This window comes from Rhinoderma darwinii, chromosome 6 (assembly GCF_050947455.1).
Source record: "Rhinoderma darwinii isolate aRhiDar2 chromosome 6, aRhiDar2.hap1, whole genome shotgun sequence".
Lineage (NCBI taxonomy): Eukaryota > Metazoa > Chordata > Amphibia > Anura > Rhinodermatidae > Rhinoderma > Rhinoderma darwinii.
The window spans coordinates 82,186,845-82,200,915 of record NC_134692.1 but is presented as its reverse complement, the minus strand read 5'-3'; the positions used below and the strand labels follow the sequence as shown (position 1 = coordinate 82,200,915).

The following is a 14,071-nucleotide window of genomic DNA, read 5'->3' as shown; positions in this document are numbered from 1 at the left end:
ATCTGTAATTAAGAGTTAACTTTTATTGGTATACATTAAATGAACAATTAAGCTAAAAGTCCAATGGTGCACCAAGGTATGTGTGAGTGACCCCCAAACTCACATACCTGTGGGCCATGTGTAGTAAGGTATGGTATATGAATAATAAATGGAATGTGTTGCTGTCAACAGTGCTTCAGTGAGGGAAACACTATTGCGCTACCATGCTTGAAGTCCAAGACTGCAGCTTGCAATTATAAGGGCAATGGTAGCCGATAGCACTACCATGCGGCTGTGCTGCAGCACAGTGTGAATGTGACCTTGCTATATACGCCCCCAGGTAAAGATCTAGGTGAACCAAAACCTGAGCGTGTGGCACAGTGATGGCTGCAGAGCTGTCAATTATATAGCAATGTGATCGCCATGCTGAATGACATAGGGCTTTGAGAGGGTAGAATAAATTTTATTATGAATCAAAAGCAGTATGTGCAGATGTAAGGCAGTAGGTTGATCGTATTGTGTTTCACATCTGCAGGAACAGCCGGGGTTGCCTAGCTGTGGCCGCGCTCAGCATCAGCTGAGAGGCGGTAACGCAACACTCTGCCGAAGTGTGACTCAACTGTCAGTGGAGTCAGACTTGGCAAGTGTAATGGTTCTCAGAACGGAGCGATGCCTCCAGTGCTGAGAGATCAAGGAGCCCCGCAGGATGAGCTGTCCTGCAAGGCAGCAGCCCTGATCCAGTGAGTGCACCAATGACAGGACCGCTCGGTGAATTCACCGGCGGTCAGAAAGAGCGTAACGGCTGGTGAGAGTTCACACCCAGCCGCTCAAAAATGACAGCGGGGTGTGCTTGTGCTGACAGCACGTTGGTGCTGTGAGCCCAATGACAAGACCGCTCGGTGGGTTCACCGGCGGTCAAAAGGAGCGTAGCGGCTGGTAGGAGCTGACACCCAGCTGCTCTGGAGTAACAGGGTGTGCTGCGCTAATAGCACGCTCGTGCTGTAAGTTGAACAGCCGACTGCTGTCAGCAATGCAGTGGAAGCAATCGATAGCAAATGAGCCTAGATATGGCAACTATGGCCCTAAGTGCACCAGTGGACATTAAAATGTTAGAGCACCCGACGCGCGTTTCGCCAGCATTCTGGCTTCTTCTAGGGAGATCGTGGTTCGAAGATAGGTTGAGATTGTTGATACTGTACGGTCTAATGTATGTGCGGTCTATTCCTTGAAATTTTACATCTTTTTGATCTATTGTATGGTAACGATTTCCTGTTCTACTTTTGTCACAGCCAAAATTCTGGTTTTGTTTCTAAGGCTGGGTTCACAAGAGCACATTACGTCCGTAATGGACGGAACGTATTTCGGCCGCAAGTCCCGGACCGAACACACGGCAGGAAGCCGGGCTCCTAGCATCATAGTTATGTACAATGCTAGGAGTCCCTGTCTCCCCGTGGAACTACTGTCCTGTACTAAAAACATGATTACAGTACGGGACATTTGTCCTGCTCGAGACAGGGACTCCTAGTTTTTTACTAGATTCAACTTTGTGGTCACCTATAGGGCTGGGTCTAAAAATATTAAAGCTGATGCACTGTCGCGTAGCTTCATGGCCAGCCCTACTTCGGAGGAAGATCCTGCTTGTGTTTTGCCCCCAGGTATAATCATATCCTCTGTTGATTCTGACTTAGTCTCCGAAATTATCTGGCCACCCAGGCATCCTGGGTACCAAGCACCTCATTGCTAGAAACTATTGGTGGCCTGGGTTGCCTAAAGACGTTAAGGCCTACGTCGCCGCTTGTGAAATTTGTGCTAGGTCCAAGACTCCCAGGTCCCGACCAGCGGGCTTGCTATGTTCTTTGCCCATTCTCCAGAGACCTTGGACCCATATCTCCATGGATTTTATCACCGATCTGCCTCCATCTCAATGCAAGTCGGTGCAGTGGGTTGTAATAGACCGCTTCAGTAAGATGTGACAATCTTTGTGCCCCTCAAGAAACTACCCAATGCCAAGACGTTAGCTACCTTGTTTGTCAAACACATCCTGCGTCTCCATGGGGTTCCTGTCAATATTGTTTCTGACAGATGGGTACAATTTGTTTCATTGTTTTGGAGAGCTTTCTGTAAAAAGTTGGAGATTGATCTGTCCTTCTCCTCGGCCTTCCATCCTGAAACTAATGGCCAAACCGAGAGGACTAATCAGTCTCTAGAACAATATTTAAGGTGTTTTATCTCTGACTGTCAATATGATTGGGTCTCATTCATTCCCCTCGCCGAATTTTCCCTTAATAACCGGGTCAGTAACTCGTCAGGGGGTCTCCCCCTTTTTCTGTAATTTTGGGTTTAATCCACGGTTCTCCTCCGTTTCATTTGGTAGTTCCAACAATCCCGAGGTAGATGTCGTTCATCGGGAACTGTGCACAGTCTGGGCCCAGGTTCAGAAGAACCTAGAGGTGTCCCAGAGCATACAAAAAACTCAGGCAGATAGAAGACGTTCTGCTAACCCCTTGTTTATCTTCGGGGATCTGGTGTGGCTATCGTCAAAGAACTTGCGCCTTAAAGTCCCGTCCAAGAAGTTTGCTCCCCGGTTTATAGGGCGTACAAGGTCATTGAAGTCCTCAATCCTGTCTCCTTCCGACTGGAGTTGCCCCCATCTTTTCGAGTACACAACGTGTTTCATGCCTCCCTCCTTAAACGCTGCTCCCCGTCCTTGACTCCCTCGAGGAAACCTCCTGTCCCCGTTCTCACCCCTGAGGGGGTAGAATTCGAGGTGGCCAAGATTGTGGCTCCCTCCAGTACCTGGTCCATTGGAGAGGATACGGGCCTGAGGAGAGGACTTGGGTACCCGCCCGGGATGTTCACGCTGGGGTATTGGTCAGCAGGTTCCACCTTCGTTTCCCCAATAAACCAGGTCCATCTAGAAAGGGTCCGGTGGCCCCTCATAAAAGGGGTGGTACTGTTAAGGATCTGCCAGGCACAGCTTCTGTATCCACGCCCATAGGTAATCAGTCTGCACCTGCTTCTATGTCTGTGAGACTGACTCCATCTTCCACCACTCATAGTGCCCGTCTCGAGTGTTAAATGCCCTCTTCCATTCGTCACCCTGGTGAATCCGGATTAGGTTGTAAGCCCCACGCAAGTCTAGTTTAGAAACAATTTTGGCTCCACGTATACGATCAAACAGTTCTGAAATCAATGGCAACGGATATCTATTCTTTACCGTGATCTGGTTGATACCCCGGTAGTCAATGCAGGGTCGAAGAGATCCGTCCTTCTTTTTTTTTTAATCAAATACTTTTTATTACAGATTTTCAACAATTACAACGACAGTCCAGAAATAGGACCCCCCACACGAACTTTTGACCATACACCATACAGGAAAATGAGAGTATACATTTGTTATACAGAAAATTTGCCACACATGGCAGAAACAGTTTCTTTTTGTTTTTTACGTCCGCTAGCAGACATAATCTACATGCCATGCACACAGTTGTAGCAGAGGATAGCATGACCCCCTTCCCACCCAGGTAAGCATTACCCCACAAACACAGACTCAAATAACTTCTTGCATATTTGATTTAAGTCTGAATCCCAACAGCCCCATCCCCTAGCATTCCTACACTTGCCAACCCAGCAGTATTTAACCATGGCAACCACAGTTTGTCAAACCTGGCAGACGCATCTCTTTTAAGAAGTACCACTGTTAAGGATCTGCCAGGCACAGCTTCTGTATCCACGCCCATAGGTAATCAGTCTGCACCTGCTTCTATGTCTGTGAGACTGACTCCATCTTCCACCACTCAGGATGGCAGGCTTAGGAGTGGGAGAGCCTATCACAGCCTGGCCAGACGGAGCTAGCTCCCACCCTCTGTCTATTTATACCTGCCTTTCCTGTTCCTCCTTGCTTGTGATTCTTCTCTGTTGGTTTCCTGGCCCTGCTGCACCTTCTTGAATTACTTGTCCCTGCTTCATATTGACCCTGGCTTACTGACTACTCTTCTGCTCTGCGTTTGGTACCTCGTACACTCCTGGTTTGACTCGGCTCGTTTACTACTCTTGTTGCTCACGGTGTTGCCGTGGGCAACTGCCCCGTTTCCCTTTGTTCTGTGTTTCCTTGTCTGGTTGTCGTGCACTTACTGAGTGTAGGGACCGTCGCCCAGTTGTACCCCGTCGCCTAGGGCAGGTCGTTGCAAGTAGGCAGGGACTGAGTGGCGGGTAGATTAGGGCTCACTTGTCTGTTTCCCTATCCCTGTCATTACATATAAACCTGTAGTTGCTGTCAGCCAAGGCCAGCAGCACTACAGAGAAAATCTGCTTATAATTATAGTATTGGGATCCTGAGAGTGGCGGCTTCCGCACACGAATGTGCTTTCCATCAAGTGCCCCAATGCAGTTTGGAAATTGGATGGTTTCCAGATAGCCATCTGCAATTCTTATCCAGTCTTCTGCCATTGGCTGTGGCATCACCGTCTCTCTGAGTAGACGCCAGATTCCCTTGCACGTCACCCGGATAATCCGAGAGATGGTGGTATTCCCCAGCAGAAACTCATAGTGTAGAGAGGCAAAGGAGTTCCCAGTTTCCAGAAATCTGAAAAAGTAAAAAACAAACAAACATGAGTATTTTTAAAAAGAGGTAATTTACGTTAATGCCAGCTGTATCAGGGTGACCTAGCGGGTTTATGGAAAGGAGCATTTACGTTCATGCTAGCTGTATCAGGGTGACATGCCATGGTTTATGGAAAGGGGGCATTTACATTAATGCTAGGTGTGTCAGGGTGACATTGGGGTTTTTTGGAAAGAGGGCATTTACGTTAATGCTAGCTGTATCAGGGTGATATGTTTTTTTTTGGGATAGGGGACATTTAAGTTACCTTAAGGTGATGATCAGTCGTTCTTCAGGAGAAATGCAGCGCCTCATATATGTGTCCTGGAGAGTGATTCCAGGATGCACGGCCTCCAGCAGAGAATTAAAGGTGCTGATTAACATACGGCAGAAATTTCGGCATTTTTCAGGGTGCCGCCGCAGGTCACGGTAGAGGGTATGGAAATGCCCTTTAGAAGCCCATTGGGAGACAATGGGTTGAACCCAATACCCTCCTACTCCTCTTCGGTTCTTCTTCAAGCATAGATTGCTGTCCAAAGCACCGAGAAACAAGCCAGGCTAAAAGGACACGATCAACTGGTTTAGAGCACATATTTTCTGTCAAAAAATCGCAAGAAACCAAGCAAGCGAAGCAGAGGAATCTGAAACTGTTCTCCATGCACTGAAAGCTACAGAAAACCGTGCCAAAACGATCATGCGACGTTCCTATGGGTGTTCCCTGTGTAATGTGACAAGTTCAAGTAAATTTAAATACCTTCCGGTTTTTTTAACGGACTGTTTAAAGCGGAAGACCAACGGAACCGACACGGAGTGACAATGGAAAGCACACGGAAGTCATAACTGTCACACGGATCCTTTTTAAACGGACGTGAAAACGGTGAAGGATGTGTGCATGAGGCCTAAATCAAAGTTTGTTTTTTTATTATGTTCGCTTTACTTACACATTTTGAAAAAAAATATGTTTTGTTGCAGTGGCCATTTTTGGGGGAAAGCGATAACAGGAAGTCAAGACATATTGGTTGTCACCTTTACATTCAGGAATCAAAAACTGATGATCAGCTGTTTTTGATTTGAATATGATAAAAAAAAATGTAGTTGGTCATCTGTTTAGGAGATGCTGATTAAAAAATAGCAACCAATATGGCACTTCCTGTTATTACTTTTGCAAATGGCCGCCACAACATTAATCAGGAAAATACAATCTCGGTATGTAAAACAAACATACTCGCAAGACTTTGGTAATCGTTTTGACTTTTCCTTTACTATTATATGGTCAATTTTACTTTTTGGATGGAATACATTGCAATATTAGGTCATTTGCCCAATATCGGTACAAGCTTACAGAATTTGTGGGAAATCTGTAATATCATCGTCATCTTCTCCGTGCTGTGATACTGCTCAGAGGTTTTTGTTAGTGAAAATGCTATTAATTGTAATGGCCATTTGCTTAGTGTTGTGACGTTTTTAGTAAAGAGCCCTTTCATTATTGAAATCAGTGGTGATTCGAGATGACAGATATATCTGTCTGACATATTTCGATTGGCTATTGCCTTTGTGTAAACTAGTCACCATCCAGTTATTCACTACTGTCTTTATGACTGTCTTAGTTTACATTGTGTTGTAATAATGTTTTTATATCCCATTTTGTGCTTCAGGTTTGGAGGCAGATGTTGCATATGGGTGTTAAGCCGGATATAAACACATATAACTTACTTATTCGTGCTACCAGAGATTGTGGAATTGGAGATGCTGCGGAAGCTTTCCACTTACTTATGCAGTCCAATAATCTGGCGCCCTTGAGTTTAAGTGCATGCAAAGAGGAGCAAAGCAGGAAAAGCAGTGGAGTCACGAAAAGAAAGGAAGCTCATGAAAAGAAGGGGATGCAGCAGCTGCTCTTGGACAGTTCCTCAACTATTCGTGGCAGTGATGGCCCAGCTATCAGCTTAGCAGGAGCCCAGGAACTTGCTGAGATGAGGAAGGCCCATCATTCTTTTAGTGTGCCCTCTCTTGATGCCGGTAATGTGCCAAACCTCTTAGACCTGTCCATAAATACAGATAAAATGGTATCACTTTCAAATGTCAATACTCCATCTGATAGACTCGCCCTGATTGGGGACTTAGGGGGCATTCTTCAAAAAATGAAAGAAGACGACGTAAGTCCTACAATAAAAACATTTACACTCTTGGCTGAAGTAGTGAAACTAGATGTGGGATCAGAAGCTACACTGCTGGGTATTATGGATGCATATGAAATACAACCTGATCTGACCTTTTTTAATATGTTGGTCTTGAAGAGGAGTAAAAGTATGAACCTGAAGTCAGCTTTGGTAAGAACTATATTTTCTTATTATTATTATACTGACAACGTTGTTGATGAAGCTCCAATTTTACACAAGTTCAGCTATTTTGCCTGCTTGTGCAAACATTTTCTTACCTTGTAATTTATTTGTTTTACTGTTTTAGCTGTCTCCCTACAGAAATCCAGCGTCATGCTGCAAATTGTAATGAATCTGTAGTGTAAGGGAGAGTTCACACAGTATTTTGACGCGGAAACCGCGTCGGAAAATGCGCCAAAAAATGGGCGAAAATGCCTCCCATTGATTTCAATGGGAGGCGGAGGCGTTTTTTTCCCGCGAGCGGAAAAAACGTCTCGCAGGAAAAAGAAGGGACATGCCCTATCTTCGGGCGTTTACGCATCTAACCTCCCATTGACACCAATGGGAGGCAGAGAAAGCGTATTTCACTGCGTTTTTTGCCCGCAGCGCTCAATGGCCGCGGGTGAAAATTGGCGTGCAGGCAGAGCAAAATCTGCCTCTAAATTCCAAACTGAATTTTGAGGCAGATTTTCTGCCTGCAAAAAACTCAGTGTGAACCCAGCCTAAAACTGCTGCTAGTTGCCTAGAGGGAGTCGGTCACAGACTGATAAGCAGCCTGTGGCAGAGGAGTGTAGTCACAGACTGGCTTCTTCAGCTTCTGTTATGTTATCCCTCTGAGCACCATTTCTTTACCACTGAGATTCTTCTGCATAGTTATGCAATGTAAGTTCTAAAGCCTTGCTGCTCAGAAGGTTAAGGCCCCATGCACACGAACGTGCTTTTGCGGCCGCAATTCCCCCGAAAATCCATGGTAGAATTGCGGCCCCATTCATTCCTATGGGGCCATGCACACGACCTTGTTCTGCGGTCCAGGCTCATTTAAAATAATGGCCGCGGCCATGTGCACAGCGATTTGCGGGCAGCTCGCGGTTGACACTCCGTGGACGGCCGACCCAAAAATCACGGCCGTGCACATCGCTACTGTCGTGTGCATGAGGCCTTACTTAAAGGGAACCTGTCACCAGCATTTCACCTATTAAAGAAGCAATACCTGGTGGTAGTGAGTGAAAAATCATTTCTATATAACCTATAATTGTCTTCTTAGTCGGCTCTGTAGCTTTAGTATTCAGTTTTTTAGTGTTCCCACACCGTATGCTAATGAGCATAAAAGAGTCAAATCTTAGTTTGAAAGGAGTCAAATCTTCGTTTGAAAGGAGTCAAATCTTCGTTTGAAAAGAGTCATATCTTCATTCCTCAAGTTTTTCCAGGTTTACCCTGCCTCCTTACTTTTGATTGACAGCTCCTCGCCTTCCCCCAGCACACAAAATCCCACGCTTGTGCATTGATGTCCTCTTCTGATGTGTGCGCACCAAGGGACACCGGATTATTACCATAAAAGGCGCAAAATGTTTTGAGACCGTTATTTACAGTCGGAAGCGGAGTTTAGGAGAGAGGATAACGGCAATGAACTTTTGATAGCAGCGGCCAGTGAGGGATAAGTAACGTTCAATAGGTGAAATGCTGGTGACAGGTTCCCTTTAAAGAGGCTCTGTCACCAGATTATAAGTGCCCTATCTCCTACATAATCTGATCGGCGCTGTAATATAGATAACAACAGTGCTTTTTATTTTGAAAAACGATCATTTTTTATCAAGTTATGAGCAATTTTAGATTTATGCTAATTCGTTTCTTAATAGACAACTGGGCGTGTTTTTACTTCTTACCAAGTGGGCGTTGTACAGAGGAGTGTATGACGCTGACCAATCAGCGTCATACACTTCTCATTGTTCCAGCCCAGCTTCTTTAATCCAAACTAACCTAAGACGCACAACATCTCCTAAACATAAAAGTTTAATGTGCAGAGTTATGGTCTACATACACATACTCTATCATCATATAATCACCAGAACTAAAGAGACAATGTTCAGATTAAGTGCAAGGGCACCCAAGAAAAAAAAGACCCTTTTAAATATGACAATCAGAGAGCACATATCCTCTGTGGTTGATAAGAGGGGTTATAACATAAAGTGAAGTTCCTGTATCACCCCCTGGGGTCGCTCGAAGTTTGTAGAGGTGGAGACATGTTAATGGGCTGTGATCTCTGTTTCTGCTCCCACTTGCAAACTCCCCCTTCCCTAAAGGCCCTTTTACGCAGACCAATGCTTTGTTGAATGAGCGTTCATGCGAACGCTCGTTCCCGATTATTACCCTGTGTAAACAGGGCAACGATCAGCCAATGAACGAGCAATCACTCATTCATCAGCTAATGGCATCTTTTTATGCAGCTAAAAAAATGGTCGCTAGTTGGCAGCACATTTTCCTGTGTAAACGGAGATGTGCTGCCAACATTATGCAAATGCATGGGGACGAGCGATCGTAGTAGCGATAATTCATCCCCATACTACACAATCTTCGCACCCACATGCCACAGATTGGAGCGAAGTGCTTGAAAATGTGATCGTTTGCAGGTCTTAGCGACCCCTGCTACTTCCTCAATTTGCATAACCTTACGGCTTGTCCTTTTGGTGTTGCAATTTCAATGTTGATAATGACAGTGATGTCCCTAACAATCACAGCACGTCTTTTATTTTCAATACCTTTTCTGGAAAAACTAAAGCTGGTATCTGGTTGATTGCTGTGGACTACAGTAATGATTCCTTCAAAACGACAGAACCCTTGCACAATGGAAACAAACGGAAACCATTGGCACCGGATCCGTCACCAAATTAATCAATGGTGATGGAAACGGAAACCTATGGTTTCCGTTTGTGTCAGTCAGGGCTCCGTACCGACAGATGGCTCCAACAGAACGTCAGAATGGAGGCCTGACGCAGATGTGGACGCAGATGTGAACGCAGCCTAACTTATTGTCTATATGGTTTCTTTACAGGAACTGCTGCCTACAATGGCACATAGAGGAATTGCTCCAAACCTACATACCTTTTGCAATCTTGCTAGGGCATGCCTTAAAAAAGAAGACGGTTTACAGCTCCTAGTGGACATGACGGTATTGACATACATTACCTGTTTACAAACTTTAGTTAATTGTCTAATTTTTATTTTTCATAGTGGAGTTAATAAAGTTGATAAAGAAATTGCCTTTTTTTTTTTAAAAATTGTGCTTGTATAATATTGATCACAAGTATTGTTTTGCATATCTGATTAGTAATTTGTTCTATAGATTGCTGGATTCCACCCGAATAACAATGTATACAGTGCATTGATAAATGTGGCCATAAAGAGGTTAGATTATGACTACTTGACCAATATTTTGCGGGACATGAGAAACAGAAATGTTGCTCCTAATGAAGTGGTGATCCGTCAGTTAGAATTTGCAGCACAGTACCCGCCAAACTTTGATAGAGTGAGTATATGATCTTATGATTTAATATATGTAAAGCCAATAAATTTATTGGCCGGTGAAAAAGAGTTAATAAACCACCATATATGCAAAAATACGCATGATGTGAAAAACCTCCATTCCCGACACCATCAATCAAGAAATTGGGAACGTGTTTTGATACTGTTCCCTCTAATAAACATCATGCTAAAAGAGAGCCTGTCACTTATCCTGACATGAATGTTTTTGTAAATAATTGTATTTCCCATGGAATAACAATTCTGTTTTCTTATGGTATGTTCGCAGTTCGAGTTTTTTTGCGGGCAGAAAATTCTGCCTCAAAAATCAAATTTTTGATTTTGCACGCCGTTTGCCGCGTTTTTCTCCCGCAGCCTCTGAGCGCCGTGGGCAAAAACGCTGCAAAATACGCTCTCTCTGCCTCCCATTGATGTCAATGGGAGGTCAGAGACGTAAACGCCCGAAGAAAGGGCATGTTGCTTATTTTTCCCGCGAGATGGTTTTTCCACTTGCTGGGAAAAATCCCCTCCGCCTCCGTTTGAAATCAATGGGAGGCATTTTCGGCAGTTTTTTGGCGCGTTTTCCAACACGGTTTAAGCGTAAAAAAACTCAGTGTGAACTAACCCTTAGAACTCTGCGTTGTGCTGTTCCTCTGTTATTCCTTCTAGAAACTTATAAATGAATTGACAACTGGGTGTTACCAGTTGGAGGTGTGTCCCTACACAGACTGACACCGTCCAATCAGTGCTGACCGAGTGAGGCAAAGGGAATGGTTACACTTAGTTGTCAATTTATTTATACATTTCTAGGAGAAATAACAGGAACGGCACATTGTAGAGTTCTAAGAAAATATGTTTCAGAATTGTTATTTCAGGCGAGTACAAGTATTTACTAAAACAAACATATCAAGAGTGGTGACTGACAGGTACTCGTTAAAGAGACTGTCGATTGGACAGTTGCTTTGAATTTAATGTGAGGGCTAATTATTTATACTTAGCCCTGGCATTTATTCTTCTATAGGATTGTTCAAGTGGCTAAAAAAAAGCACTCCAGCCCAGTCCTAGTGGTAGTTAGGGTAACAGATGCAGTATGGGGGGAGCAGTTGTCTGATACTGATGCCTGTAATCAAAGGCGTAGCTAGGTTCAAATTTTCAGTTTGGCGTCCCCCCTCCACTTTCCCAACATCTCCTTCCCCCTCGCCATGTTTAATTTCTCTATCATTCAATGAGGTGTACTTTTTTTCCACATTTTTTTTATGCAACTAGAGCATAAAACTGTTTGTACATTTTATAAGCAATATACTTCTATAAGGTAGTTAACATGGCAATATGTTAAAAGAAAATAAATTAAAGAGGTCAGTGTGCCTGACAAAATCAGATTGTATAACTGAGGCTAATGAGACTTTATGGTGACATAATGATCAGCCTCCTTTTGTAGATAGTGCCCCACTCCAGGAGGAGCCACTGGCGCCCATGCCCGGTGTGGGGCCCCCCTACCTTCCCTCCTAGATGTGCCCGGGGCACATGACCCGCCTGCCCCCTTGCTGCGCCCCTGACTGTAATTAGATGTCCGCACAGTCTAACTGAATGGTACGTGCAGGGACAGCTGTCTTTCCGCCCACTCCATTTTGAAGCAGCAGGCTGAAAGAGAAGCTGCAGGTAATGCAGGCTAGGTAAAAGATAGAATAGTCGCTTTAATGTTAAATTTAGGGTTGCATTGCTGTACTTAGGGCAGCATTTTAACAGCTTTTATAGGAAAATACAGAGTCTAATCAGACAAAACTATATATCTTCAGGTTAGGCTACCGCCCTGCCACCCCCCCTTCCTATATCCTGTGCTGTCCTCAAATAGGGTTGCATAGTAGACCTGACAGAGCTGCTTTAAAGGCATTATCCCATGAATCATTTTCATACCAAAAGTCCAGAAAAGCTGTTGATAGCTGAAACAGTGTTTCTAGCATATTAAAATGCCTTTCATCTTCTTGTTTTATTTTTTATTTTTTTGCTTCCCTGTGTCCCCCTTGTGGCTGCTGCTAATATGTGCTACTTGGATGCAGACTCTGAGCAGAATCAGCTACCTCCCCCCTCTGGCAGCCGATAATATAGTATTTTTTTACTTTCCCAGCAGATGGGTAACATGGGATCCAGAGTAGTGAAGGCATATACTGTGTGACATACTCAGTATGCGCTCCCTTAGGAACCAATGAAAATATACAGAAATAAAACAATAAAGGCTTAGTGGGAATGTGCAGGGGTCATATCAGCAGTCAGCTTTTAAGGAATATAAAGCTCTGTCCTGAAGAGTCTCCTAAGGTATATTGCCATTCTATTGCAGAGGCTCTGCTCCTTCCCTGACAAGCAGATAGAAAGCGATTTCTATTGGCTGCTCTGCATTGAACAGAGGATTACTATGCTGAGAACTGGTTGTTGATATGGACTCTTCCCTGGATCGTTTAACAGAATGTTTATGGAACACATTGTTCACTTTTTATGATCTATACAATTAATATTATATTTAATGGTGGGACAACTCCCCTAAACCGATCAAGTAATCAGTGACTAAGCCTTGGTTATTTCCATTCCAGTACCTAAAAAAGAATGTGTTCTTAGAGAAGATTGATGGCTTCCGTGGCTACTACAACCGTTGGCTAGAGTGGATGGGTGCTGAAGAAACCGAACACCCATGGCAGAAATACCAGACTAAACCACACAATGATTCCAAATCCAGCTCGGAATAGATAGGAAAATTTTCACATGTATGAATGTGTATAAAGTGTTCTATAGATCAACATCTAATGTATATTCTTGACGAATAAAAGAAAATCTTCCCCTAAATTATTATTTTTTTCACTTAAATATAAGAAATATACTGGTTTAAACGGTTTCTGCACCAATCTAAATGATAGAGAAAAATGTTATCACTTCCACACTTTATTTCTTCTTCTCTTCCCTCAGTTCAGTGACGGTTCGGACTTCAGCTGAAGACTTGTATAATCTAACACGAATCAGTTGCTATGGAGGTGGTGTTTAACAACCTTTAAAGGAACAGTGTTACCACAAAAAAATGTTTCATTTGTTAAAGATGTTAGTGCTTTATTAAAAACGTTTGGATTAATTTGTGTGTTTGTGTGTTACTTTTTCTTATTTTTACACTTTTTCTTCCCTGTGGGGGCTGCCATTTTTTTTTCCATTTCTGTATGTGTCGATTAACGACACATACAGACATGGAATACGGCAGCCACAGTCCCATAGGGACTGCGAACGGGTCCCGTCCCATCCACTTCTGTGTACGCCGTCTGTGTGGGAACTGCGCATGCGCCGCTCCCACACAGTCCAATTTGAAATGCGCGCCGTCCGGCGCCATTTTCCTGTGGACCGGAAGTCGCGGCCGGACAGTAAGATTACTACTTCCGGTCGCGGCTTCCGGACTTGTGCACTTGGACCAGCGGCAGCAGACGGAGCGGACGGGCCGGAGGGAGCCGCGGCGGCAGGAGCAGGTAAGAGAATTCTATGTATGTTCGTGTTTGTGTGTGTTTACTACTGTATGTAAACCTACTACACTGTGTGTTAGCTCAAAAAATGGCGACACACAGTGTAGGAGGTTAGACCGTTCAAACCCCTCGTTTATCCCGGCACTAGCCAGGATAAAGGAGGGGGGGATTCTCAGAGCTCACTAGAGCGAGTGCTTTTTACCCAATTTTGCAGCAAAAAGCAATGTGGTTGCTTTACCACATGCAATGCTGCAATTTTGGGAATAGCTCCATCTAGTGACCAGCAATGGGAAATATTATAAATTAGAATCTAATTTATAATATCTCCT

At 44.1% G+C, this 14,071-nt stretch overlaps 1 protein-coding gene across 3 annotated transcripts in view; it reads left to right on the top strand.

The window, feature by feature from the left end:
* PTCD1 (pentatricopeptide repeat domain 1) overlaps window positions 1–13,366 on the top strand; it is a 66,715-nt gene extending 53,349 nt beyond the window's left edge. Inside the window, exons 6-10 of one of the 3 annotated variants that reach the window (XM_075829984.1) lie at window positions 6,235–6,906; window positions 9,785–9,901; window positions 10,076–10,258; window positions 12,837–13,007; window positions 13,207–13,366. In XM_075829984.1, coding sequence (XP_075686099.1) covers window positions 6,235–6,906; window positions 9,785–9,901; window positions 10,076–10,258; window positions 12,837–12,989 — 1,125 coding nt within the window. In that variant the 3' untranslated portion in view covers window positions 12,990–13,007; window positions 13,207–13,366. Of the gene's footprint in view, window positions 1–6,234; window positions 6,907–9,784; window positions 9,902–10,075; window positions 10,259–12,836 lie in introns of all 3 variants that reach the window. The other 2 variants (XM_075829983.1, XM_075829985.1) reach the window with 2 other exon arrangements.
* Window positions 13,367–14,071: the final 705 nt, after the last annotated feature.